General features: G+C 40.3%; 1 protein-coding gene across 1 annotated transcript in view; it reads left to right on the top strand.

Moving 5' to 3' along the window:
- PCCB (propionyl-CoA carboxylase subunit beta) overlaps positions 1–26,659 on the top strand; it is a 111,719-nt gene that overhangs the window by 33,965 nt on the left and 51,095 nt on the right. The window contains exons 9-11 of the mRNA XM_007457568.1: positions 10,010–10,120; positions 24,587–24,695; positions 25,961–26,081. Of these exons, the coding sequence (XP_007457630.1) occupies positions 10,010–10,120; positions 24,587–24,695; positions 25,961–26,081 (341 nt within the window). The remainder of the gene's footprint in view (positions 1–10,009; positions 10,121–24,586; positions 24,696–25,960; positions 26,082–26,659) is intronic.

Genomic DNA, 26,659 nt, shown 5'->3' with positions numbered 1-26,659 from the left:
TTTCCCTACTGAATGGTCCTGGCACTTTGGTGGAAAGAAAGTCAATTGACCATAAATATAAGGGTTTATTTCTTGACTCAGTTTTTTTCCATTGATGTATATGCTTATCCTTACATCAGAAGCACACTTTCTCTTCTGATAGTCTTATAATGTGTATGTTGGTACATTTGATTTCCCACAGGTCCCTCAGCCTCTGTTCTTTATTCCTTTTTTTTTTTTTTTGCTGTTCCTCAGAGCTGTGGACTTAAAAACTGTTCACAAACTAAAAGTTGTGTCAACTTAAAAAAAAATGCACAATGTGAGAGTTGTGAGTTAAGTTTTACTTGGGGCAAAATGAGGACTGCAGCTCTGGAGACAGCATCCCAGATAGCTCTGAGAAACTGCTCCAAAGAGGTAGGAGGGAAGGTCTGAATATATATGATTTCGGTGAAGGGGGAATACATGCAATCAAGCACATATTTTTTGTAGAAGTTTTCTGCTAGTTTCTTGAAAGTTACTGCTAGTCACGAGGAGCAGATGTCACCATGAAGGATTTTAGTGTTTTTCTAGATATGAGGAGATACAAGAATTGAGCTCATAAAATTGGCTCCTGAAAATATCTAACTTTCTGAAGACCTGTTGTGCCAGTTTTTCCCAGAGCACAGAGTTCCTAATTTCAGCTCTTCACCCTGAACTCCTTTTAGTGGGGTGTTGAAAGTCAGCAGCTGCAAATGCACAAGATTTAATCCTTGTAGAGGTAGATGGTAAGTGCCAATTGTAGTTGACATTAAAAAAAATATATTTGTTTATTTATTTGGTTGCACCAGGACTTAGTGGTGGCAGGCAGGCTCCTTAGTTGCGGCTCGCTGGGCTCCTTAGTCGTGGCTTGCGAACTATTAGTTGTGGCATGCATGTGGGACCTAGTTCCCTGACCAGGGATCGAACCCAGGCCCCCTGCATTGGGAGCACAGTGTCGCCACCAGGGAAGTCCCTAAACTTAGACATTCTAAGTGTACAGTTCAGTGGTATTGAATACGTTCATAATTTTATGCACCTATCACCATTGTCCATCTCCATAACTTTTTTTTTTCTTTTTTTTGCGGTATGCGGGCCTCTCACTGTTGTGGCCTCTTGCATTGCGCAGCACAGGCTCCGGATGCGCAGGCTCAGCGGCCATGGCTCACGGGCCCAGCCGCTCTGCGGCATGTGGGATCTTCCTGGACCACGGCACTAACCCGTGTCCCCTGCATTGCTGGCAGACTCTCAACCACTGCACCACCAGGGAAGCCCATCTCCATAACTTTTTAAGTGTCAATTCTTTTTTTTTTTAATGTTTTTTAATATCTTTATTGGAGTATAATTGCTTCACAATGTTGTGCTAGTTTGTGCTGCACAACAAAGTGAATTAGCCATATGCATACATATATCCCCATATCCCCTCCCTCTTGCATTCGCTCCCACCCTCCCTATCCCATCCCTCTAGTCACGGAGCACCGAGGTGACCAGCTTCTTCCCACTAGCTAGCTATTTTATATTTGATAGTGTATATGTTAATGGTATTCTCTCACTTCATCCCAGCTTACCCTTCCCCCTCCCCGTGTCCTCAAGTCCGTTCTCTACGTCTGCATCTTTATTCCTGTCCTGCCCCTAGGTTCTTCAGAACCATTTTTTTTAGATTCCATATATATGTGTTAGCATATGGTATTTGTTTTTCTCTTTCTGACTTACTTCACTCTGTATGACAGACTATAGGTCCATCCACCTCACTGCAAATAACACACTTTCATTTCTTTTTATGGGTGAGTAATATTCCATTGTATATATGTGCCACATCTTCTTTATCCATTCATCCATTGGTGGACACTTAGGTTGCTTCCATGTCCTGGCTATTGTAGATAGAGCTTCAATGAACATTTTGGAACATGACTCTTTTTGAATTATAGTTTTCTCAGGGTATATGCCCAGTAGTGGGATTGCTGGGTCATATGGCAGTTCTATTTTTAGTTTTTTAAGGAACCTCCATACTGTTCTCCATAGTGGCTGTATCAATTTACATTCCCACCAACAGTGCAGGAGGGGTCCCTTTTCTGCACACCCTTTCCAGCATTTATTGTTTCTAGATTTTTTGATGATGGCCATTCTGACTGGTGTGAGGTGATACCTCATTGTAGTTTTGATTTGCATTTCTCTAATGATTAGTGATGTTGAGCATCCTTTCCTGTGTTTGTTGGCAATCTTCTTTGGAGAAATGTCTATTTAGGTCTTCTGTGCATTTTTGGATTGCGTTTTTTGTGTTTTTTGATGTTGAGCTGCATGAGCTGCTTGTATGTTTTGGAGATTAGTCCTTTGTCAGCTGCTTCATTTGCAAATATTTTCTCCCATTCTGAGGGTTGTCTTTTCATCTTGTTTATGGTTTCCTTTGCTGGGCAAAAGCTTTTAAGTTTCATTAGGTCCCATTTGTTTATTTTTGTTTTTATTTCCATTTCTCTAGGAGGTGGGTCAAAAAGGATCTTGCTGTGATTTATGTCATAGAGTGTTCTGCCTATGTTTTCCTCTAAGAGTTTGATAGTTTCTGGCCTTACATTTAGGTCTTTAATCCATTTTGAGCTTATTTTTGTGTATGGTGTTAGAGAGTGTTCTAATTTCATTCTTTTACATGTAGCTGTCCAGTTTTCCCAGCACCACTTATTGAAGAGGCTGTCTTTTCTCCATTTTATGCTCTTGTCTCCTTTATCAAAGATAAGGTGACCATATGTGCATGGGTTTATCTCTGGGCTTTCTATCCTGTTCCATTGATCTATCTTTCTGTTTTTGTGCCAGTACCATACTGTCTTGATTACTGTAGCATTGTAGTATAGTCTGAAGTCAGGGAGCCTGATTCCTCCATCTCCGTTTTTCTTTCTCAAGATTGCTTTGGCTATTCGGGGTCTTTTGTGTTTCCATACAAATTGTGAAATTTTTTGTTCTAGTTCTGTGAAAAATGCCATTGGTAGTTTGATAGGGATTGCATTGAACCTGTAGATTGCTTTGAGTAGTAGAGTCATTTCCACAATGTTGATTCTTCCAATCCAAGAACGTGGTGTATCTCTCCATCTGTTTGTATCATCTTGAATTTGTTTGATCAGTGTCTTATAGTTTTCTGCATACAGATTTTTTGTCACCTTAGGTAGGTTTATTCCTGGGTATTTTATTCTTTTTGTTGCAGTGGTAAATGGGATTGTTTCCTTAATTTCTCTTTCAGATTTTTCACCATTAGTGTATAGGAATGCAAGAGATTTCTGTGCGTTAATTTTGTATCTTGCTACTTTACTAAATTCATTGATCAGCTCTAGTACTTTTCTGGTAGCATCTTTAGGATTCTCTATATATAGTATCATGTCATCTGCAAACAGTGACAGTTTTACTTCTTCTTTTCCGATTTGGATTCCTTTTATTTCTTTTTCTTCTCTGATTGCTGTGGCTAAAACTTCTAAAACTGTGTTGAATAATAGTGGTGAGAGTGGGCACCCTTGTCTTGTTCCTGATCTTAAAGGAAATGGTTTCAGTTTTTCACCATTCAGGACGATGTTGGCTGTGGGTTTGTCTTAAATGGCCATTATTATGTTGAGGTACGTTCCCTCTATGCCTACTTCTGGAGAGTTTTTATCATAAGTGGGTGTTGAATTTTGTTGAAAGCTTTTTCTGAATTTATTGAGATGATCATATGGTTTTTATCCTTCAATTTGTTTATATGGTGTATCACATTGATTGATTTGCATATATTGAAGAATCCTTGCATTCCTGGAATAAACCCCACTTGATCATGGCGTATGACCTTTTTAATGTGCTGTTGGATTCTGTTTGCTAGTATTTTGTTGAGTATTTTTGCATCTATGTTTATCAGTGATATTGGCCTGCAGTTTTCTTTTCTTGTGACATCTTTGTCTGGTTTTAGTATCAGGGTGATGAATGAGTAGAATGAGTTTGGGAGTGTTCCTCCCTCTGCTATATTTTGGAGGAGTTTGAGAAGGATAGGTGTTAGCTCTTCTCTAAATATTTGACAGAATTCGCCTGTGAAGCCATCTGGTCCTGGGCTTTTGTTTCTTGGAAGATTTTTAATCACAATTTCAATATCATTACTTGTGATTGGTTTGTTTATATTTTGTATTTCTTCCTGGTTCAGTCTCAGAAGGTTGTACTTTTCTAAGAAATTGTCCATTTCTTCCAGGTTGTCCATTTTATTGGCATATAGTTGCTTGTAGTAATCTCTTATGTTCCTTTGTATTTCTGCCTTTCTTTTCCTTTTTTTTTTTTTTTTTTTTGCGGTATGCGGGCCTCTCACTGCTGTGGCTTCTCCCATTGCAGAGCACAGGCTCCGGACGCGCAGGCTCAGCGGCCATGGTTCACAGGCCCAGCCGCTCTGTGGCATGTGGCATCTTCCCGGACTGGGGCACGAACCTGCGTCCCCTGCTTCGGCAGGCAGACTGTCAACCACTGCGCCACCAGGGAAGCCCAACTTTACCTTTTTCATTTCTAATTCTGTTGATTTGAGTCTTCTCCCTTTTTTCCTTGATGACTCTGGCTAATGGTTTATCAATTTTGTTTATCTTCTCAAAGAACCAGCTTTCAGTTTTATTGATCTTTCCTATTGTTTTCTTCATTTCTTTTTCATTTATTTCTGATCTGATCTTTAAGATTTCTTTCCTTCTGCTAACTTTGGGGTTTTTTTGTTGTTGTTTCTCTAACTGCTTTAGATATAAGGTTAGGTTGTTAATTTGAGATGTTTCTTGTTTCTTGAGGTAGGATTGTATTGCTATAAACTTCCCTCTTAGAACTGCTTTTGCTGCATCCCATAGGTTTTGGTTCATCGTGTTTCCGTTGTCATTTGTTTCTAGGTATTTTTTGTTTCTAGGTTTTTTTCCTGTAATTGATATCTAGTCTCACAGTGTTGTGGTTGGAAAAGATACTTGATACGATTTCAGTTTTCTTAAATTTACCAAGGCTTGATTTGTGACCCAGGATAGGTCTATCCTGGAGAATGTTCCATGAGCACTTGAGAAGAAAGTGTATTCTGTTGTTTTTGGATGGAATGTCCTATAAATATCAATTAAGTCTATCTTGTTTAATGTGTCATTTAAAGCTTGTGTTTCCTTATTTATTTTCATTTTGGATGATCTGTCCATTGGTGAAAGTGTGGTGTTAACATCCCCTACTATGACTGTGTTACTGTCAATTTCCCCTTTTATGGCTGTTAGCATTTGCCCTGTGTATTGAGGTGCTGCTATGTTGGGTGCATAAATATTTACAATTGTTATATCTTATTCTTGTATTGATCCATTGATCATTATGTACTGTCCTTCTTTGTCTCTTGTAATAGTGTTTATTTGAAAGTCTATTTTGTCTGATATGAAAATTGCTGTTCCAGATTTCTTTTGATTTCCATTTGCATGGGATGTGTTTTCCATGCCCTCACTTTCAGTCTGTATGTGTCCCTAGGTCTGAAGTGGGTCTCTTGTAGGCAGCGTATGTATGGGTCTTGTTTTTGTATCCATTCAGCCAGTCTGTGTCTTTTGGTTGCAGCATTTAATCCATTTATATTTAAGGTAGCTATCGATATGTATGTTCCTATTACCATTTTCTTAATTGCTTTAGGTTTGTTATTGTAGGTCTCTTCCTTCTCTTGTTTACTGCCTAGAGAAGTTCCTTTAGCATTTGTTGTAAAGCTGGTTTGGTGGTGCTGAATTCTCTTACCTTTTGCTTGTCTGTAAAGGTTTTAACTTCTCTGTGCAATCTGAATGAGATCCTTGCTGGGTAGAGTAATCTTGCTTGTAGGTTTTTCCCTTCCATCACTTTAAATATGTCCTGCCACTCCCTTCTTCGTTTTGGAGTTTCTGCTGAAAAATCAGCTGTTAACCTTATGGGTATTCCCTTGTATGTTACTTGTTGCTTTTCCATTGCTGTGTTTAATATTTTTTCTTTGTATTCAGTTTTTGATAGTTTCATTAGTATGTGTCTCGGTGTGTTTCTCTTTGGGTTTATCCTGTATGGGACTCTGCTTCCTGGACTTGATTGACTGCTTCCTTTCCCATGTTAGGGACGTTTTCGACTATAACCTCTTCAAATATTTTCTCAGACCCTTTTTCTGTTCTTCTTCTGGGACCGTTATAATTCGAACGTTGGTGTGTTTAATGTTGTCCCAGATGTCTCTGAGACTGTCCTCAATTCTTTTCGTTATTTTTTTTTATTCTGCTCCTTGGCAGTTCTTTCCACTATTGTATCTTGCAGGTCACTTATCCGTTCTTCTGCCTCAGTTATTTTGCTATTGATTCCTTCTAGAGTATCATTAATTTCAGTTATTGTTTTCATCACTGTTTGTTTGCTCTTTAGTTCTTCTAGATCCTTGTTAAATATTTCTTGTATTTTCTTCATTCTGTTCCCGAGATTTTTGAACATCTTTACTGTCATTATTATTTTACTTTATTTTATTTTTTCTAATTTTTTGCGATACCGGGTCTCTCACTGTTGTGGCCTCTCCTGTCGTGGAGCACAGGCTCCGGACGCACAGGCTCAGCGGCCATGGCTCACGGGCCTAGCCACTCCACGGCATGTGGGATCTTCCCAGACCGGGGCCCGAACCCGTGTCCCCTGCATCGGCAGGCGGACTCTCAACCTCTGTGCCACCAGGGAAGCCCTACTGACATTATTTTCAGTTCTTTTTCAGGTAGGTTCCCTATTTTGTCTTCATTTATTTGGGTTTTTAGGTTTTTGCCTTGCTCCTTCATCTGTAACATATTTTTTTGTTGTTTCATTTTTGTTTTTTTCTTTTTCGATAGGTGGGGTGGTATTCCTGTCTTACTGGTTGTTTGGCTTGAGGCATCCAGCATTGGAGTTTGCAGGCAGTTGGATAGATCCGGGTCTTAGTGCTGAGATGAATACCTCCAGGAGACCTCACTCCAATTAATATTTGCTGGGGTCTGAGGTTCTCTGTTAGTCCAGCAGTTTGAACTCAGAGCTCCCACCACAGGAGCTCGGGCCCAGCCTCTGGCCTGGGAACCAAGATCCCGCAAGCTGCGTGGTGTGGCAAAAAAAAAAGAGAAAAAAAAAAAGAAAAGGAGCAAAATATATCAAAGAATAAAAAACAAAATAAGGGCTTCCCTGGTGGTGCAGTGGTTGAGAGCTGGCTTTGGGCACATTTCTCTGCCATTTGTGGATTTGATCTTAAAATTTAGGTCAAGCTTGGGCTGCCCTGGTGGCACAGTGGTTGAGAGTCTGCCTGCCGATGCAGGGAACTTGGGTTCCTGTCCTGGTTTGGGAAGATCTCATGTACCTCGGATCGGCTGGGGCCTTGGGCCATGGTTGTGGAACCTGTGCGTCCGGAGCCTGTGCTTCGCGGTGGGAGAGGCCACAACAGTGAGAGGCCCGCGTAATGCAAAAAAAATAAAATAAAATTAGAAACATAAAAAATATATTAGGAAAAGTAAAAATATAATTGAAACAACTGCAGCAAGGTAAAATAAGACCATAACAGAAAAAAGAGAAAAAAAGTGCAGGCGCGGGGGGCACAAGCCAAAAGGAGAGAACAGTAACAGAGTATGAAGAATAAAATAAAATTGGAAAATAAAAAATTTATTAGGAAATATAAAAATATAAATGAGTCAACAACAGTGAATCAACAAGGTAAAACAGAACCCCAATCTAAAAGAGGAAAAAAGAAAAACAAAAAGACTTGGCTCTTGGGGTGGAGTTTAGGAGGGGTGGAACTTAGGCAGGGGCAGGGTTTAGGGTGGGGTGGAACCTAGGCTGGTGGTGGGGTGAGGTCTGAGCATGGGATGGGGCCTTTGCTTAGGACCGTGTCACTGGGGGTTCTTCCCATCCCCTTAGGTGTCTGTGGTCCCCCACTGGTGCCTAGTAGGTGCCCTAGTTGTGCAGAGACATGAATTCTGCGTCCTCCCAGTCTGCCATCTTGACTTCCCCCTCTGCCGAGTACTTTCTTGCTTCGGTTTCTGACATATCCATTGCCTCCGGGCCATCGGGTGGGCTGGTTCGTGACTGGCATGGACACTCTGTGCTGGTGGTAGCCTGGAATTCCACACCTGGAGAAACTTTTTGGCTAGTGGGGCAGCCGTAGGGAGGTGGACAGGGGCCACCTCCATAACTTTGTGTCTTGCAAAACTGAAACTCTATACCCATTAAACAGTCACCCCCCATTATCCCCCCTGCCAGCCCCTGGTAACCACCATTCTACTTTGTCTCTATTATTTTGACTAAATAACTTAAATAAAATTGTACAGTGTTAGTCTTTTTGTGACTGGCTTATTATTTCACTTAGCACAATGTCCTCAAGTTTCATCTATGTTGTAACATGTGACAGGATTTCCTTCCTTTTCAAGGATGAATAATATTCCTTTGTATAGATATACCACATTTTGTTTATCCATTTATCTATTGATGGGCATTTGGGTTGATTCCACGTTTCACCTATTGTGAGTAATGCTGCTATGAATGTGGGTGTACAAGTTATCTCCTTGAGACCCTGTTTTCCATTCTTTTTGGTATATCCCCAGAAGTAGAATTTCTGGATCATTTGGTAATTCTATTTAAAATTTTTTGAGGAACCACCATGCTGTTTTTCACAGTGGCTGTACTATTTTACATTCTTACCAATAGTGCACAAGGTCTCCACTTTCTCCACAACCTCACCAACACCACTTGTTTTCTGTTTTTTTGATAGTAGTCATCTTAATGTGTGTGCTGTGGTATCTCATTCTAGTTTTGATTTGCATTTCCCTAATGCAAGTGATTTTGAGCTGGAGGGGGAGGAGCTTGCAACAATGGGGTGAGGTGTAACAACAATGGCCGCCTAACTTCCTAACTTCACCTCTGATCAGAATCAACAACCAGCTGTCGGAGCATAGATTTGCGATATTTGGAGGGCAGGGTCCTTTTTGTCTGCCTCTGTGTAAGCCACTCCAGGAACACATGCACAGCTGCATGCCTCATGGCTGGGGGTAGGGGGTGGGTAGGGGTAGCTGCTACTGTGCTACCAGTTGAAATCGACTGAAATGAACCACGATTTGCCCTCCAAATCTTCCTGTGGATGTTAAGCCTTCAGTAGACTTAACAGAGCTCCAGAAAGTTATATCAGACAGATTCTGCCAGTGTAATTTTTGTCCAGGTGGGGAGACAGATTCCTGATGCTTCCTATTCTACCATCTTCTCAGAATCCTCTCTGTGGATGCCTTTTTGTGCTGTCCTGAGCTATGTCCTGTGAACTATAGAAATTGGTCTCAGACCCAGGTCAGGGCTAAAAGTGGACATACTTCTTAAGCTAATGGGGCTCAGGGAAGGATAGAAGCTGGGGGATGGGCAAGGAGTCATTGGGCTCTTATCTTTCCTGGGTCTTCCAGCCCCCTGGGAAATCTTGTTTTTCCTAGAAGGTGGCCTGAGACTTGGCTCTTCACAACACCTTTGTCCCTATGGAAACTTTTTGCCTTCTGCCACCTCCCTATTGCCCATCTGCCCTGTGTAGGGGTGGGCAGACATTGAAGACTGAGTAAAGTAGCACCTGCCTCTTAGCCTTGCCTTGTAACTGTTGGGCATCCTCTGTGGAGGGTGTGAAGGGGCTCCAAGTAGAGGTCATGGATCCAGGGTAAGTGTTGGCCCTGTATATTCCACCTAAGGTTTTCATTCATTCTTCCAGCCAGTTTTGTACAGACAGGGGTCCTGGCCTGAGTTGTGTTTAGAGCTGGGGTGAGAGTGGTAGGATTCTCTCTGAGCTCATGTCCTGGTGGAGCTTTTGGGGAACTACTGCCCTGCCAAGGAGAGAAGAGGTTACTTGCCCCAGAAAGTAATATGCCAACCATCCCACCAGTTATGGGGAAAAGTTCCATATACAATTCTGGAAGAAACTGTACAGATTAGGCCTCTTGTCTCTAGGATAGAATTTCTGTGAATAAAAGCCAAATGTACTTTTATTGTTGCCTCTGTCTTTCTGCAGGTAATGCCTTGAACACCTCTGTAACCAGATGCCTTTGCCTTTCTCTTTTGGCAGAGGAATGTCACGGCATCCGGAGTCATCCCTCAGATTTCTCTGATCATGGGCCCATGTGCCGGTGGGGCTGTCTACTCCCCGGCCCTAACAGACTTCACGTTCATGGTAAAGGTAAGAAAAGGACCTGGTTCTCCTGCCCTTTGAGAGTTGTGCAGTACCTCACCTGCAATAACAATAATTCCTGACCCAGATCTGTGTTGTTATCTGCACGCTTATTGGATTTCAGTGCAGTGCTGATAAGGTCTTGGTGGAGAGAAGGTTTTGGCATGAAGACTGTAGCTTGTGTGGGTTCAGTGGCAGAATGTGCTTGTCTACTTCATTGGTGGGTGATTTTACTTGTTGATCTGAATTGCAAATGATTTTCAGGTAATCAAAGTTCCTATCCTCTGCCCAGACAGATGATCGTTTACTGAATCCTAAATACAGAAAGTTTCTCATGGAAAGCTTTTCTGTAAACTGCTTCACTAGGAGGTTGTTTCTTATGTCCCACCTTTATTTCTTCAGCTGTTTGCCATTTTATTACATTTTGTCTATGATGGTAATGGTAAATCTGATCTCCAACTTCATTGTAAAGAGGTCCATATCTTTATTACATGATTTATATGAAATGATATTTTAAAATGATTTTTAAAAGAAGCCTATTTGAAATTATACATGGGTAATTACCTTTAACCCGATACTTAAAAAAGAAATCAGTCTTTTCCTCTTAAATATTTTTAACCATAATGAGCAATAAATGTAAAGACAGGGCTGGTGGCGCTTATACATGGGTAATTACCTTTAACCCGATACTTAAAAAAGAAATCAGTCTTTTCCTCTTAAATATTTTTAACCATAATGAGCAATAAATGTAAAGACAGGGCTTCCCTGGTGGCGCAGTGGTTGAGAGTCTGCCTGCCAATGCAGGGGACACGGGTTCGTGCCCCGGTCTGGGTAGATCCCACATGCCGCGGAGTGGCTAGGCCTGTGAGCCGTGGCTGCTGAGCCTGCGCGTCCGGAGCCTCCACAGCGGGAGAGGCCACAACAGTGAGAGGCCTGCGTACTGCAAAAAAAAAAGGTCAAGACAAATTAGGGGGCAAAAAGGAAAGAGAGTCATCCAGTATGAAAACAGTGTAAATAGAGGAGCGTAAATAGGAAACACTTTTCTCTTTGGCAGTAGGAATTAAAGTTTAGCAAAGTGCTTACCCCTTGACTCAACTATTCTTTCTTGGTGACAGATTAAAAGCAACCTAAATGTTCAATGTTCAGTTTAGGGTGGACTTTAAAAATTAAGATGACCACATCTCTTATTTCTTGAGCAAAGCAGGATTCCTTGAACTAAATCTATATATGCCATACCTATGTGGTGCTACCCCAGTTGTCTTCCTACCTGGCAGGAATGGAGGTGTGGGATCAATTCCTTGGGCCATTCTTTCCTCCTCTCCTTACATACATGCTGGAAAATTCTAAACTGCTTTCTCTTATTTTTTTAAAAAATTAATTTATTCTTTTTTTTGGGCTGTGTTGGGTCTTCATTGCTGCATGTGGGCTTTCTCTAGTTGAGGCGAGTGGGGGCTACTCTTCATTGCAGTGCGCTGGCTTCTCACTGTGGTGGCTTCTTGTAGCGGAGCACGGGCTGTAGGCACGTGGGCTTCAGTAGTTGTGGCTGTGGGCTCAGTAGTTGTGGCTTGCAGACTCTAGAGCACAGTCTCAGTAGTTGTGGTGCACGGGCTTAGTTGCTCCGTGGCATGTGGGATCTACCCGGCCCAGGGCTCAAACCTGTGTTCCCTGCATTGGCCAGGCGGATTCTTAACCACTGCACCACCAGGGAAGCCCTGCTTTGTCTTATTTTTAAAACATTTTTTCCCAGTTTCATTGAGATATAATTGACATATAACATTGTTTAAGTTTAAGGTGTACATTTTTTTAAAAAATTATTTATTTATTTATTTTTGGCTGCATTGGGTCTTCATTGCTGTGCACAGGCTTTCTCTAGTTGCAGTGAGTGGGGGCTACTCTTCGTTGCGGAGCACAGGCTCTAGGTGCGCAGGCTTCAGTAGCTGTGGCTCGAAGGCTCTAGAGTGCAGGCTCAGTAGTTATGGCACACAGTATTAGTTGCTCTGCTGCATGTGGGATCTTCCCAGACCAGGGTTTGAACCCGTGCCTCCTTCATTGGCAGGCAGATTCTTAACCACTGTGCCACCAGGGATGCCCCCTTAAGGTGTACATGTTGACTTGATACTTACATATTGTAAAATGATTACCCCCATAGTGCTCTCATAATTACCATTTCTTTTTTGTGGTGATTAACATTAAAGATCTACTCTCTTAGCAGTTTTCAAGTATGTGATACAGTACCGTTAACTATAATCTCCATGTTGTACATTAGATCCCCAGAACTTCTTCATCTTATAACTGGAAGTTTGTATCTTTTGACCAACAGCTCCCTTCACTCCAACACTGCCCCTGCTCTTAGTAACCACTGTCCTTTTTCTGTGAGTTCAGCTGTTTTAGGTTCCATGTATAAGTGAGATCATACAGTATTTCTCTTCCTCTGTCTGACTTACTTTACTTAGCATACGCTAAGTGAAATGCCCTAAAGAATGATTCATGTCACGAATGGCAGGATTTCCTTCTTTCTCATGGCTGAATAATATTTCTCTGTGTTTGTCTGTGTGTATGTATGTGTCACTTTTTTTTATTGATATGGATATCCAGTGGATAATTCTGTGTGTATATGTGTATTTGTATGTATGTCACATGTTTTTTTAATCCATTCATCCATTGATGGACACTTAGGTTGTTTCCATATCTTGGCTACTGTGAATAATGCTGCAGTGAAATGGGAATGCAGTCATCTGTTTGAGGTCCTGATTTTATTTCCTTTGGATATATACCCAGAAGTGGGATTGCTGGATCATTTGGTAAGTTCTATTTTTAGTTTTTTGAGGAAGCTCCATACTGTTTTCTATAGTGGCTGTATCAATTTATATTCCTACCAAGAGTGCACAGTGTTCCCTTTTCTCCAGAACTTTACTAGCACTTGTTATTTCTTGTCTTTTTGATAACAGCCATTCTAAGAGGTGTGAGGCGAAAACCTCATTGTGGTTTTGATTTGCATTTCCCTGATGATGAGTGATGTTGAGCATCTTTTCATTAGTCATTTGTATGTTTTCTTTGGAAAAATGTCTATTCAGATCCTCTACCCATTTTTTAATCAAAAATTTTTTTGCTGTTAAGTTTTACGAGTTCTCTATATATTTTGGATATTAATCCCTTATCAGATATATGATTTGCAAATATTTTCTCCTATTCGGTAGGTTGCCTTTTCATTTTGTTGATTGTTGCTTTTGCTGTGTAGAAACTTTTTAGTTTGCAGTAGTCCCACTTATTAATTTTTGTTTCTATTACGTTTGCTTTTGGTATCATCCATAAAATTATTGCCAAGAGCAGTGTCAGGGAGTGTTTCTCCTATGTTTTTTTCCTAGGAGTTTTGCAGAGTCAGGTCTTTAAGTCCTTAACCTATTTTGAGTTAATTTTTGTGAGTGGTCTAGGATATGTGTCCAGTTTCATCTTCTTCATGTGGTTATCCAGTTTTCCCACCATCATTTATTGAAGAGACTATCTTTTCCCCATTTAGTGTTCTTGGCTCCCTGGTCAAGTATTCGTTGACTGTATACGTGAGAGTTTGTTTCTGGGCTCTTGATTCTGTTCCATTGGTCTGTGTTTCTTTTTATGTGATGCCATACTTCTGTAGAAAAATGATATTGGAATTTTGATAGGAGTTGCATTGAATCTATAGATGGCTTTGGGTAGTACAGACATTTTAACAATATTTTTATAAACATGGGATTTTTTTCCCACTTGTGTCATCTTTGGTGTTTTTCATCAAAGTCCTATAATTTTCAGTGTTTAGATCTTTCACCTCCTTGGTTAAATTTATACATAGGTATTTTGTAATGTTTGATGCTATCATGAATGGGCAGGTTTTATTTCTTTTTCAGATATTTTCTATATAGCGTATATTTTGTACATAGTGTATAGAAATACAACTGATTTCTGTATGTTGACTTTTTGTACGCTGTATCTTTTAATCCTGTGTTTTCATCCTAAGCAATCCCATCCTCCACTTGCAGAACTTTAATTAATACCTGCATATTGGCACCACCTCCTCTTTCTTGTCCTCCGCAACTAATCATTAAGCCTTAACCATTCTACATCTTAACTATTCCATGTGTTTAATGAGAGTACAATAAAAATGCTAATAGATTCTTTCTTAAAGGTCTAGACAAGTTCATATTAACAAGAAAACTACAATGTAAGAGTAGACATTCCATGAAGGAAGTGCAATGAAGGGCTAGCCCTGCCAGGTGAGAAAATATGTTTTAAAGCTAAAATAACTAAAACTATTTGTTCAGTTTGTAAATGAATAGACCAGGGAACAGAACAGAACTGAGAAACAGGACAGAACTGACAGATAGATCTAAATATATTTGGACATTTAATTTATGATGGAAAGGATATTGTTCTATTCAGGGTCACTGATAATGGCAGTTTCTTGTATCAAAGACGCCAACGATTTCTATATCATTAAATCCAGTTGACATTTCTCAGTCCTATCTTACTTGACCTTCCAGCAGCCTTTGACCTATGTCATCACTTCTTCCTCTTTGAAACATCAGGGCACTATACTCTCTTGGTTTTCTTCTAGCAATTCTCTCATTCCCTTGGTGATCTTATCCTACCTCAAGACTTTAAATATCCATCTATGTATGTGCTGACAACTCTCAAACCTATTTCTTCAGGATGGAACGGTCTCCTGAACTCCAGGATTAAACATTCAGTTGCCTATCAACATTTCCATTTGGGCTTTAATGGGTTTCTCATCTCTAATGAGGCCCTCCCAAAGCGCTCTCTTATAGCCTTCCCCATCTCAATAAATGGCAAGACCAGCCTTCCAGTGGCTCAGGTCAAAAACACTGACTCATTTTTCTGTTATATTCCGAGTTCAATCAGTCTAAAATCATATTTGCTCTATTTTAGGTTATAATCTAAAATATAATAAAATTCCTATGTACTTCTTATTACTTAACACTGCTATTACTTTGATTCAAGCACCTCACCTGGATTATTGCATAATCCTTCTAACTGGTCTTCCTGCTTCTGTCTCTGCCTCCTCTCCCAGTTAATTAAAAAATTTTAAACAATTTAAAATTTCTAATGTAATACATACTCAGGGAAGTACATAAAATACGTAAAGTTTAGCAATTATTATAAAGTACAGATCCACGTAAATGACACCCAGATCAGGAAATGGTCCTCCAGGAGCCTGCCCCCCATTACCCTCGTAATCAGTATTGTCTCCATCCATCCTGCCTAGAAGTGTTTGTCTCAACTTTTATGGTAATTTTAAAATTTGCTTTGCTCTATAGTTTAAAATTTTAATTATGCCTCACTAAACAATGGGGTTAATGCTGCCTATTTTACCTTTAACGTAAAGTGAAACATAATATGCATTCTTTTGTGCGTGACTGTGACGCATGTCTATAAGATTTATCCATGTTCTTTGTAAATGTAGTTCATTTTAATAGCTGTGTAGTATATTATCTTAAGATCCTCATCCTTTCTACTGTTGATGGATATTTGTGTTTCAGTTTCTCAAGGTGGGACAATGTTAGGTCATAGGATGTACATGTCTTCACCTTTTCTATGTAATGCCTGTTTGCTGAAGAAGTTGCAGCAATTTACACTTCTACTAGCAGTGTGTGAGCATTTCACTTGTTCTGCATCCGTGCCAGCACTTTTATTGACATAATTTAATTATGCCAGTTTGCATTTGGTGTGATATCTCTTTTTTTTTCTGTTTTGTTCTTAATTTTAATTTTATTTATTTTTGGCTGCATTGGGTCTTTGTTGCTGCACTCAGGCTTTCTCTAGTTGCAGTGAGCGGGGGCTACTCGTTGTTGCAGCGTGAGGGCTTCTCACTTCGGTAGCTTCTCTTGTTGCGGAGCATGGGCTGTAAGCACGCAGGCTTCAGTAGTTGTAGCTTGTGGGCTCAGTAGTTGTTATGCGCAGGCTCAGTCGTTGTGACGCACTGGCTTAGTTGCTCCGCTGCATGTGGGATCTTCCCGGACCAGGGCTCGAACCCGTGTCTCCTGCATTGGCAGGCAGATTCTTAACCACTGCACCACCAGGAAAGCCCTCTCATTGTTTTAATCTGCATTTCCATGACTAATGAGGTTAAACACCTTTTCATATGTTTCTTTTTTTCTTTTTTCTTTTTTTTTTTTGGTTGTGCTGTGCAGCTTGCAGGATCTTAGCTCACTGACCAGGGATTGAACCTGGGCCTCAGCACTGAAAGCACTGAGTCCTAACCATTGGATTGCCAGGGAATTCCCTCATGTTTATTTCATGGCATGGCTGTTCATCTATTTTACCCATTTTTAAAAATTGAGGTTTTTGTTTTCTTCTTACTGATTTTTAGCAGTTCTTTGTATATTCTGGATGTAAGTTCTTTATCAGTTATATATATTGCACCTGTCTTCTCCCACTCTGTGACTTCAGTTTTTTCTTCTCAATGCTATCCTTTGAGCAGAATTTTTTAAAAATCTTTTTATCTTGAAATTTCTAATTTACAGAATTCTTAACTGTTTGAGAGTGGGTTATATATATCATGTCCCTTTACCTTTTTAATGCTTCAATATATAATTCTTTTTTATAAATAAATAAATAAATTAATTAATTAGACTGTGCTGTGTCTTAGTTGCAGCATGCGGGATCTTCATTGCCGCTCGTGGGATCTTTGCTGTGGCATGCTGGATCTTTAGTTGTGGCATGCAAACTCTTAGTTGTGGCATGCGAACTCTTAGTTGCAGCATGTGGAATCTAGTTCCCTGACCAGGGGTCGAACCTGGGCCCCCTGCATTGTGAGTGTGGAGTTTTAGCCACTGGGCCGCTAGGGAAGTCCCCAGTATATAATTAAGAACTAGGATGTTTTCTTACATAACCAGTTGTTAAATTCCAGAAGTTTAACACTGATACAGTATGTTTTAAAAAAAATTGTAGAATATACATAAGAAATGGTTAAGTGGTAAGATTTAAGTTACAGTTCTGTGGCCTTAGGTACCTTTACATTTTTTTTGCAACCATCGTCACCAGTCATCTCCAGAACTTTTTCATCTACCCCAGTTGAAACTCTGTACTCATTAAACATAGTTCTCCATTCCCTACTCCCAGTCCCTTTCTGTTGTGGAATTTGTGGATTCATACAATATTTGTCCATTTGTGACTGGTTTATTTCACTTAGCATAATGTCTTCAAGGTTCATCCATATGGTACCATGTGTCAGAACTGCCTTCCTTTTTTAGACTGATTATGCTGTAATTAACGTTGGTGTACATGTATCTGTTTGAATCCCTGTTTTCAGTTCTTTTGGGCATACACCTAGGAGTGGAGTTACTGGATATTTTGGTAATTCTGTTTAATATTTTGAAGAAACATCATACTGTTTTCCACAGTGGCTGCACCATTTTACATTCCCACCAGCAATGCACAAAGGGTTCCAATTTCTGTACATCCTTGCCAGCGTTTGTTTTCTGTTTTGATAATAGCTATCCTAATGTGTGTGAAGTGGTATCTCACTGTGGTTTTCATTTATATTTCTCAAATGATTAGTAATGTTGAGCCTCTTTTCATATTATTTGCCATTGGTTTATCTTTTTTGGAGACATGTCTATGCAAGTCTTCTGTTCATTTTTTTTTTTTTTTTTTTTTGCGGTATGCGGGCCTCTCACTGTTGTGGCCTCTCCTGTTGCGGAGCACAGGCTCCAGATGCCCAGGGTCAGCGGCCATGGCTCACAGGCCCAGCCGCTCTGCGGCATGTGGGATCTTCCCGGACCGGGGCACGAACCCGTGTCCCCTGCATCAGCAGGCAGACTCTCAACCACTGCGCCACCAGGGAAGCCCTGTTCATTTTTTGATTGAATCATTTTATTGTTGTTGTTGAGTTGTAGGAGTTCTTCATATATTCTGATATTAACCCCTTATCAGATCATGATTTGAAAATATTTTCTCCCATTCTGTGGGCTGCCTTTTCATTCTGTTAGTGTTCTTTGCACAGAAGATTTTAATTTTGATGAAGTCCAGTTTGTCTACTTTTGTAATCTCTGCTATTGTTATCATACCCAAGAAATCTTGCCAAATCCAGTGTCACGTACTTTCCCTGTATGTTTCCTTCTAAGTTTTGTAGTTTTAGCTCTTATGTTTAGTCCTTTGATCCATTTTGAGTTAATTTTTGTATATGATGTAACATAGGTCCAACTTCATGTTTTTGCACGTGGATATCCAGTTTTCCTAGCACTATTTTTTTTCTTTTCCATTATAGTTTATTACAGGATATTGAATATAGTTCCCTGTGCTATACAGTAGGTCCTTGTTTTCCTATTTTATATATAGTAGTGTGTATCTGTCAATCCCAAACTCCTAATTTATTATAACCATAAGTTTGTTTTCTATGTCTGGGAGTCTGTTTTTGTTTTGTAAATAAGTTCATTTGTATCATATTTTAGATTCCATATATAAGTGATATCATATGATATTTGTCTTTCTCTTTCTGACTTGGTTCAGTTAGTGTGATAATATCTAGGTCCATGCATGTTGCTGCATGGCATTATTTCATTCTTTTTTATGGCTGAGTAGTATTCCATTGTGTGTATATATATATATATATATATATATACCACATCTTTATCCATTCATCTGTTGATGGACATTTAGGTTGGTTCCATGTCTTGGCTATTGTAAATAGTGCTATAAATATGAATACTGAGGTGCACCTATCTTTTTTGAATTAGAGTTTTCTCTGGATATATGCCCAGGAGTGGGATCTGGCACCATTTATTGAAAAGACTGTTCTTTCTTCATTGAATGGTCTAAGTGTCATTGTTGAAAACCATTTGACCAGGTATGGAAGGGTTTATTTCTGGGCTCTCTATTCTGTTCCATTGGTCTATATGTCTGTCTTTATGCCAGTACCACACTGTTTTGATTTCTGTAGCTTTTTAGTAGGTTTTGAAGTCAGGAAGTGTGAGACCTCCAACCTTGTTCTGTTTCAGAATTGTTTTGGCTGTACACAGAGTCCCCTGAGATTCCACATCAACTTTAGGATGGATTTTTCTATTTCTGCAAAAATATCATTGAGATTTTGATAGGGATGATGTTGAATCTGTACGTTGCTTTTGGTAGTTTTTACATCTTAACAGTATTGAGTCTTTCAATCCATAAATGGAAGATATCTTTTCCATTATGTCTTATTTAATTTCTTTCAGAAATGTTTTATAATTTTCACTGTACAAGTTTTTTTTTGCCTTTTTGGCTAAGTTACACCTAAGTACCTTATCCTTTTAGAAACTATTGTAAATGAAATTGTTTTTGTAACTTCCTTTTCAGATTGGTCATTGTTAGCGTACAGAAATGCAACTGATTTTGGTGTGTTAATTTTGTATCCTGCAACTTAATTTGTTTATTCTAACTTTGTGTGTGTGTGGAATCTTTGGGGTTATCTACATATAAAATCCATGTCATCTGCAAACACATAATTTTACTTCTTCCTTTCTGATTTGGGTGCCTTTTTCTTTTTCTTGACTAATTGCTCTGGCTAGGATTTCCAATACTGTGTTGAATGGAAGTGGAGAAAGCAGGCATCCTTGCCTTGTCCCTGATCTTAGAGGAAAAGCTTCCAGTCTTTAACCATTGAGTATAATGTTAGCTGTGGGTTTTTCATATGTGGCCTTAATCATGTTGAAGTAGTTTCTTTCTAGTTTTCTGAGTATGTTTACCATGAAAGAGTATTGAATTTTGTCATATGCTTTTTCTGCATTGCGATGATCATGTAAGTTTTTCCTTTTGTTCTTTTAATGTGGTGTATTGATATTGGTGTGCTCAACCATCCTTGCATTTCAGGAAAGAATTCCTCTTGGTCTTGGTGTATAATTCCTTATAAAATGTTGAATTAGATTTGCTGGTATTTTGTTGAGCATTTTTGCATCAATATTTATATGGGATATTGATGTGTACTTTTCTTGTAGTGGCTTTGTCTGGCTTTGGTATTAAGGTAATACTGAGTCTCAGAATGAATTAGGAGGTATTTCCTTCTCTTTAATTTTTTGGGAAGAGCTTGAGAAGGATTGGTGTTTAATCTTTCTTAAAATGTTTGGTAGAATTCACTGGTGAAGCCATTTGGTCTTGGGCTTTTCTTTGGGAGGTTTTTGATTACTGATTCAGCCTCCTTACTAGTTACAGGTCTATTCAGATTTTCTATTTTTTCATGATTCAGTCTTGGTGGTAAGTTGTGTGTTTCTAGGAATTTGTCCATATCATCCAGGTTATCCAATTTGTTATATAGAATTGTTCATAGTATTCCTATAATCTTTTTATTTCTGTGGAATTGGTAGTGATGTCCCCACTTTCATTTCTGATCTTAGTAATTTGAGTCTATTTCTTCTTAATCCATCTAGCTAAATATTTGTCAATTTTATTGATCTTTTTGAGGAGCCAAGTTCTGGTTTTACTGATTTTTTTTTCTCCCTCTATTTTTTCTATTTTTCATTATCTCGGCTCTAATCTTTATTTTCTTTCTTTTGCTAACTTTGGGTTTAGTTCTTTTTCTTTTCTTTTCTTTTTTTTAGTTCCTTAAGGTATAAAGTTAGGTTGAGAACTTTTTTTTTTAAATTTTGCTTATTGATTTTTTTGGATGCATTGGGTCTTCGTTGCTACGCACAGGCTTTCTCTAGTTGTGGTGAGCGCGGGCTACTCTTCATTGCGGTGCGTGGGCCTCTCATTTTGGTGGCTTCTCTTGTTGTAGAACATGGGCTTTCGGTGCATGGGGTTCAGAAGTTGTGGCACATAGGCTCAGTAGTTGTGGCTCGCAGGCTCTAGAGCGCAGGCTCAGTAGTTGTGGTGCACAGGCTTAGTTGCTCGGCAGCATGTGGGATCTTCCTGGACCAGGGCTCCAACCCATGTCCCCTGCATTGGCAGGCGGATTCTTAACCACTGAGCCATGACAGAAGCCCTGAGAACTTACTTGCTTAGTGTGTTTAACAGCTTTAAATTCCCCTCTTAGCACTGTTTTTGCTGCATCTTGTAAGTTTTTGTATGTTTTCATTTCTCAGTATTTTCTAATTTCCCTTGATTTCATCCTTGGTCCATTGGCTGTTTTAAGAGTGTGATGTTTGGGACTTCCCTGGTGGTGCAGTGGTTAAGAATCCACCTGCCAGTGCAGGTGACACGGGTTCGAGCCCTGGTCCTGGAAGATCCCACATGCCGCAGAGCAACTAAGCCCGTGCGCCACAACTACTGAGCCTGGGCTCTAGAGCCTGCAAGCCACAACTACTGAGCCTGTGCGCCACAGCAACTGAAGCCCACGTACCTAGAGCCTGTGCTCTGCAATAAGAGAAGTCACTGCAATGAGGAGCCCGCACACCACAGCGAAGAGTAGCCCCCACTCACCGCAGGTAGAGAAAGTCCATGCGCAGCAAGGAAGACCCAACACAGCCAAAAATAAATAAATTTATGAAAAAAAAGTGTGATGTTTAATTGCCACATATTTGTAAGTTTCCAGTTTTTCTTGTTTCTAGTTTCATTCCATTGCGATCAAACAAGATAGTTTGTATGATTTCAATCTTTTTAAATTTATTAAGGCTTGTTTCACATATGCCTAACATGTAGTCTATCTGATATAATACTGTTGTCTACTCCACCATCTAGATTACAGTTTGGTCACTTGTCCCCGAAATGTCCTTAATGGCATTTTCTTTCTTCAGTACAGGATCCATTTCAGGATCACATATTGCATGTAGTTGTCATGTTGCATTAATTTCCTTTACTCTGTGACAATTCCTCAGACTCTTTGTCATGACATTTTGAAGGCTACAGAATGAATTATTTCATAGATTTTTGCTCAATTTGGATTTATTTGGTATTTCCTCACGATCAGAATCAGATTAGGTAGCCCAGCCTACTACATTAGTGATGTTGTATCCTGCTCAAATGATCACATCTGGAGGCAAGTGATGGCCATCTGCCCTTCATTGGTGACATTAATTTGATCATTGTTGAGGTGTTGTCTGGTTTCTTCACTATGTAGTTACCGTTTTTTCTTTGTAACTGATACTCACTGGGGAGTTGCTTTGAGACCATACAAGTATGCTGTTCCACATTATACTTTTTGCCTTGATTTAGTATCTATTGATGATTCTTGTCCAAACCAATCTTTACAAGATGGTTATTTTCCAGCTCCACCACTTGCTTCATATCAGTTGGTGATCTACTCTAAGGAAGATCCCTGCTTTTCTTGGGCATTTGTTTATTTCATTGACTTAATATGGGTTCATGGATTTCCTATTTTACTCAATGGTTTATATTCCATTACAGTGCTATCATTATTTTGATGCTCAAATTGTCCTTCCTTTAGCCAGTGGGTGTCCCTGTAAGCTGGCTTCTGTGCTCTTTTGATAGGAGAATGAATGTCAAATGTACACTTTATGGGTAGTGTGTTTTAGTTTTTGACTTTTTCCTACCCTGAAGTCACGAAGATACTATTTTCTAAAAGTTTTATTATTTTGCCTTTTATGTTTGCACCTAAAGTTGGAGTTGATTTTTACACATAGTATGGAATAGAGGCTAGTTTAATGCTTTAAAAATTTTTTTTCCAGTATAGACGCCTAGTTGACCTAGAGCCTTTTATTGAAAAGAACAATCTTTCCTGCTCTGTGATGTCATTTATATTGTGAATCAAGCGTCCATATATCGAGTGTTTCACTGAACTTTCTTGGTTTGTTTGCTTATCTCTGTGCCAGTCAGTACCATGCTATCAATTACAATGGCTTTACGACAAATGCTGATACCTGGTACAGCAAGTTGTCCTTCCGTATTTTCTTTAAGTGGTATGGATATGGGATATTCTTGACCCTTTGCATTTCCACAGTTTTTTTTTTTTACAACTTTGAGATATAATTGATGTATGGTGAACTGCACACACTTTAAGTTGTGCAATTCGAGCTCTGATGCGTGTATACAACCATGGAGCTATGACCACAATTAAGATAATGAACATAACCATCACTTCCCAAAGTTTCCTCATGTATTGTTGTAACTCATTCTTTCCTACCTCCCAGCCCTGTCTTTAGGTAACTGTTCATCTGCTTTTTTTAAAATTAAAAAAAAATTAAATTTTATTTATTTATTTTTGGCTGTGTTGGGTCTTCCTTGCTGCATGTGGGCTTTCTCTTCCTGTGGCGAGTGGGGGCTTCTGTAGTTGTGGCTAGCGGGGGCTACTCTTCGTTGTGGTGCACGGGCTTCTCATTGCAGTGGCTTCTCTTGCTGCGGAGCACGGGCTCTAGGTGCGTGGACTTCGGTAGTTGCAGCATATGGGCTCAGTAGTTGTGGTGCATGGGCTTAGTTGCTCAGGCATGTGGGATCTTCATGGACCAGGGATTGAACCTGTGTCCCCCGCATTGGCAGGCAGATTCTTAACCACTGCGCCACCAGGGAAGTCTCTGTTTCTAGTTCTTGATTGTTACAAGTAATGCTCTTATTTACATTTGTTTCAGTCTTTGTGTGGAGTGGGGAAGATAGACCTCTCTAGCTAGGCCATTCTAGCAAGATTCCAAACCAAGGAGCCATAAAATAAAGACTGATACAACACAGATAATAGTCTAAGGACTAATGTCCTTAGTATATAAAAACAACTAGTAGGAGAATGGGCAAAGAACATGAACAATGAGCTGACAGAGGTGATTGTAGTAAGATACTTATTGCAGCATTGCTTGTTATAAGTAAAACACTGGCAACAGTCTAAAGGACCATCAGTAGGTGACCGTTAAGTAAGTTGCGATACATGTCCCACTATACTGATACGGAATAATCTTCAAGAAGTTTGAGAACAGTGTGTGTAGGACAATGTGCTAAAGAGAAAATAAGAGGGAAAAAATATATAAATGCTCATATGCATGGATGTCAGAGAAACTGACAGTGGTCACCTTTGGGGATGGAAATTAGAGGGCTGGAAATAAGGGCTTGCATGTAGACTTACTTTCTACTGTATCTCCTATTTTGATTAAATTTTTTACAATATGTCTTTATTATCTTTAAGTTAGAAACTAAAAATTAAAGCCTGTCACTCTCTCAGAACACCAAACATTGATTTTCATTGTCTCCAGATAGCTTCACTTAAAGTGACTGATTAATTTTAGGCAAGCTGCACACTATCACAGTGCCTCCGTTTCCTGATCTATAAATGGGGTGATAATAGTACCTAGGCTTTAATGACACAATCCCATGAAATGCTTAGAAAAATTCTTGGTGTGCAGCAAGCTCTGAATAAGGGTCACCTGTTAGGGTTTTCTACAGATGAATGACTGGTAGCCACACTGCAGGCCATTTTGCTGAGAGAGAACCAGGCAACGAAGATTTTTTGATAGACAGTGAGGCAGGGAAAACGTGGGTCTTTCATTTGGATGCACATCTGTGAGCTGCGTCCTAACCTGGTTTTGCGAGTTCTGGTGCTCTGAGATTGAACTTTCTGGAATTCTCTGGTTTCAGGACACCTCCTACTTGTTCATCACTGGCCCTGATGTTGTGAAGTCTGTCACCAATGAGGACGTTACCCAGGAGGAGCTCGGGGGCGCCAGGACCCACACCACCATGTCAGGTTAGAGGCCTCGAAGCTTACCTTACTGTTGTCAGACACGGAGAAGAGGAAGTGCTAGAAGTGACAGTCTGTACAGATATCACTTCATCGACAGAATTTCTTTAAATAGACTGTAGTGTCCTGTATTGTCTACAGATATAGTAATAAAGGTGGATTTATATCTCAAACTCGTTAAATTAAATTACAGGCTACTACTAATGCTTTCATAGTCTTTGAAATTTTTGAGCAAACTAGAATGATGGTTACGAGAATTATGATTCATAAAAGTATGTGTGCTGTGGAAAAAGTAGTACAGGGTAAAGGGGGTTGGGATTGTTGCAGTTTTAATGAGGGTGGTAAGGACAGGCCTCACTGGGCAATAGTTGAGCAGATTTGAAGGAGTGGACTGCGTGCATTCCTAGGGGAGGAGCATCGCAGGCAGAGGCTTCTGAGGAAGGAGAGGGGCTGGTGTGCTCCGTGACTGGCAAGGAGGGTGGTTGGATTAGAGACATGACATGATCTGACTTTAAAAGCTCAGTTGGACTGCCTGGTAGAGACGAGACTCTGGGGGCAGCGGTAGAAGCAGGGAGTCCGGTGGGGTGAACCTGAGAGGGAGTTTCCTGCCCCAATTTCTCTATCATGTCTATGGCCCTGTTTGGCTCTTCTGTGATTTCAGAGTGTTCTTGAGGAATGATGGCTTGATTCCTTACTGCGTGGTTCCCCTTCTTTCCTCCTTTGTTCTGCCATTGCTGAGTACCATGACATGTGCCAGCCGTTTTCCTTTTATTTTTTATTGTCCAGCTTTCTTGAGTGTTAATGGACATATAACCAGGCATTATTCCAGTTGCTGGGCTGCAGTGATGAGACAGGCCTAGCCTCTACCCCGTTGGAGCTGATACTTTCGGGGAGATGTCAGGCAGTAAACAGGGAAACAGGTGCCACAGGGAAACGTGTGACGAGAATTCCCACCTGGTCCAGGGATGGAGAGTGAGGGGTGTGGGGAAAGTTGTGCTCTGGAGAGGGGCAGGGAAAGCCTCGGCATATAGGCGACACTAGGTCAAAGACCTGGATAATGAAAGCAGTGACCCTTGCAGAGAGAACAGGCTGCATGGACTGAGAGTCAGCCTGAAGGTGTGTGGTGTGGTACCATCCTCAGTGGAGGGGGCGGCGACAGGGCTATCGGCACAGTCTGCTGCAGACCTGCCCTAGAGGGGGCAGGTGGGCATGAAGCTGCGTCTCTGGGCTGACAGGTGCCCTGGCCTGTTATATACTCCCTGTTTTCTCAGGCGTGGCCCACAGAGCTTTTGAAAACGACGTGGACGCCTTGTGTAATCTCCGGGAGTTCTTCAACTACTTGCCTCTCAGCAATCAGGACCTGGCCCCCGTCCGTGAGTGCCATGATCCCAGGTGAGTTGCAGGCCGGAGCTCCTCTCGTTTTGCAGGTTGGCTTGTCCTTCTCTGGCCCGTGTGCCCTGGCGGGACCTCCAGGGTCTGCCCTGGTGGGCAGCTTGGTGTAGATTGTGCAGTGAAGTCAGGTGTAGGCATGGTGGTGGCATGTCTGGGTACAGGAGCCACAAAGAATTTTATTTACTTATTTAAAAAGAAATTAATAAAAAATTTTCTTGCCACGCTGTGTGGCATGCAGGATCTTAGTTCCCCCACCAGGGATCAAATCCGTGCTCCCTGCAGTGGAAGCTCAGACAGAGTCTTAACCACTGGACTGCCAGGGAAATCCCAAGATATTTTATTTTTATTCACGTTTTTCCTCTCTCTAATATCTGACAAGTAGCTTGGGAGTAAAAAGTGGCCCCCAAAAATATTATTTCTGAGTCTTTGTCCACAATTGATATATATATATGTATATTTTTTTGTTTGTTTGTTTGTTTGTTTGTTTTAACATGAAATAAATCAATGTGAAATGATTCAGACAGCATGCCCTTTAGGAAATGTGCTTATGCACACCTGCTTGTGGCCAGAAGCTGGGG

The sequence above is a fragment of the Lipotes vexillifer genome, unplaced genomic scaffold, assembly GCF_000442215.2.
Source record: "Lipotes vexillifer unplaced genomic scaffold, Lipotes_vexillifer_v1.1 scaffold86, whole genome shotgun sequence".
Classification (NCBI taxonomy): domain Eukaryota; kingdom Metazoa; phylum Chordata; class Mammalia; order Artiodactyla; family Lipotidae; genus Lipotes; species Lipotes vexillifer.
The sequence above is the reverse complement of the archived record's forward strand: the minus strand, read 5'-3'. Positions and strand labels throughout refer to the sequence as shown.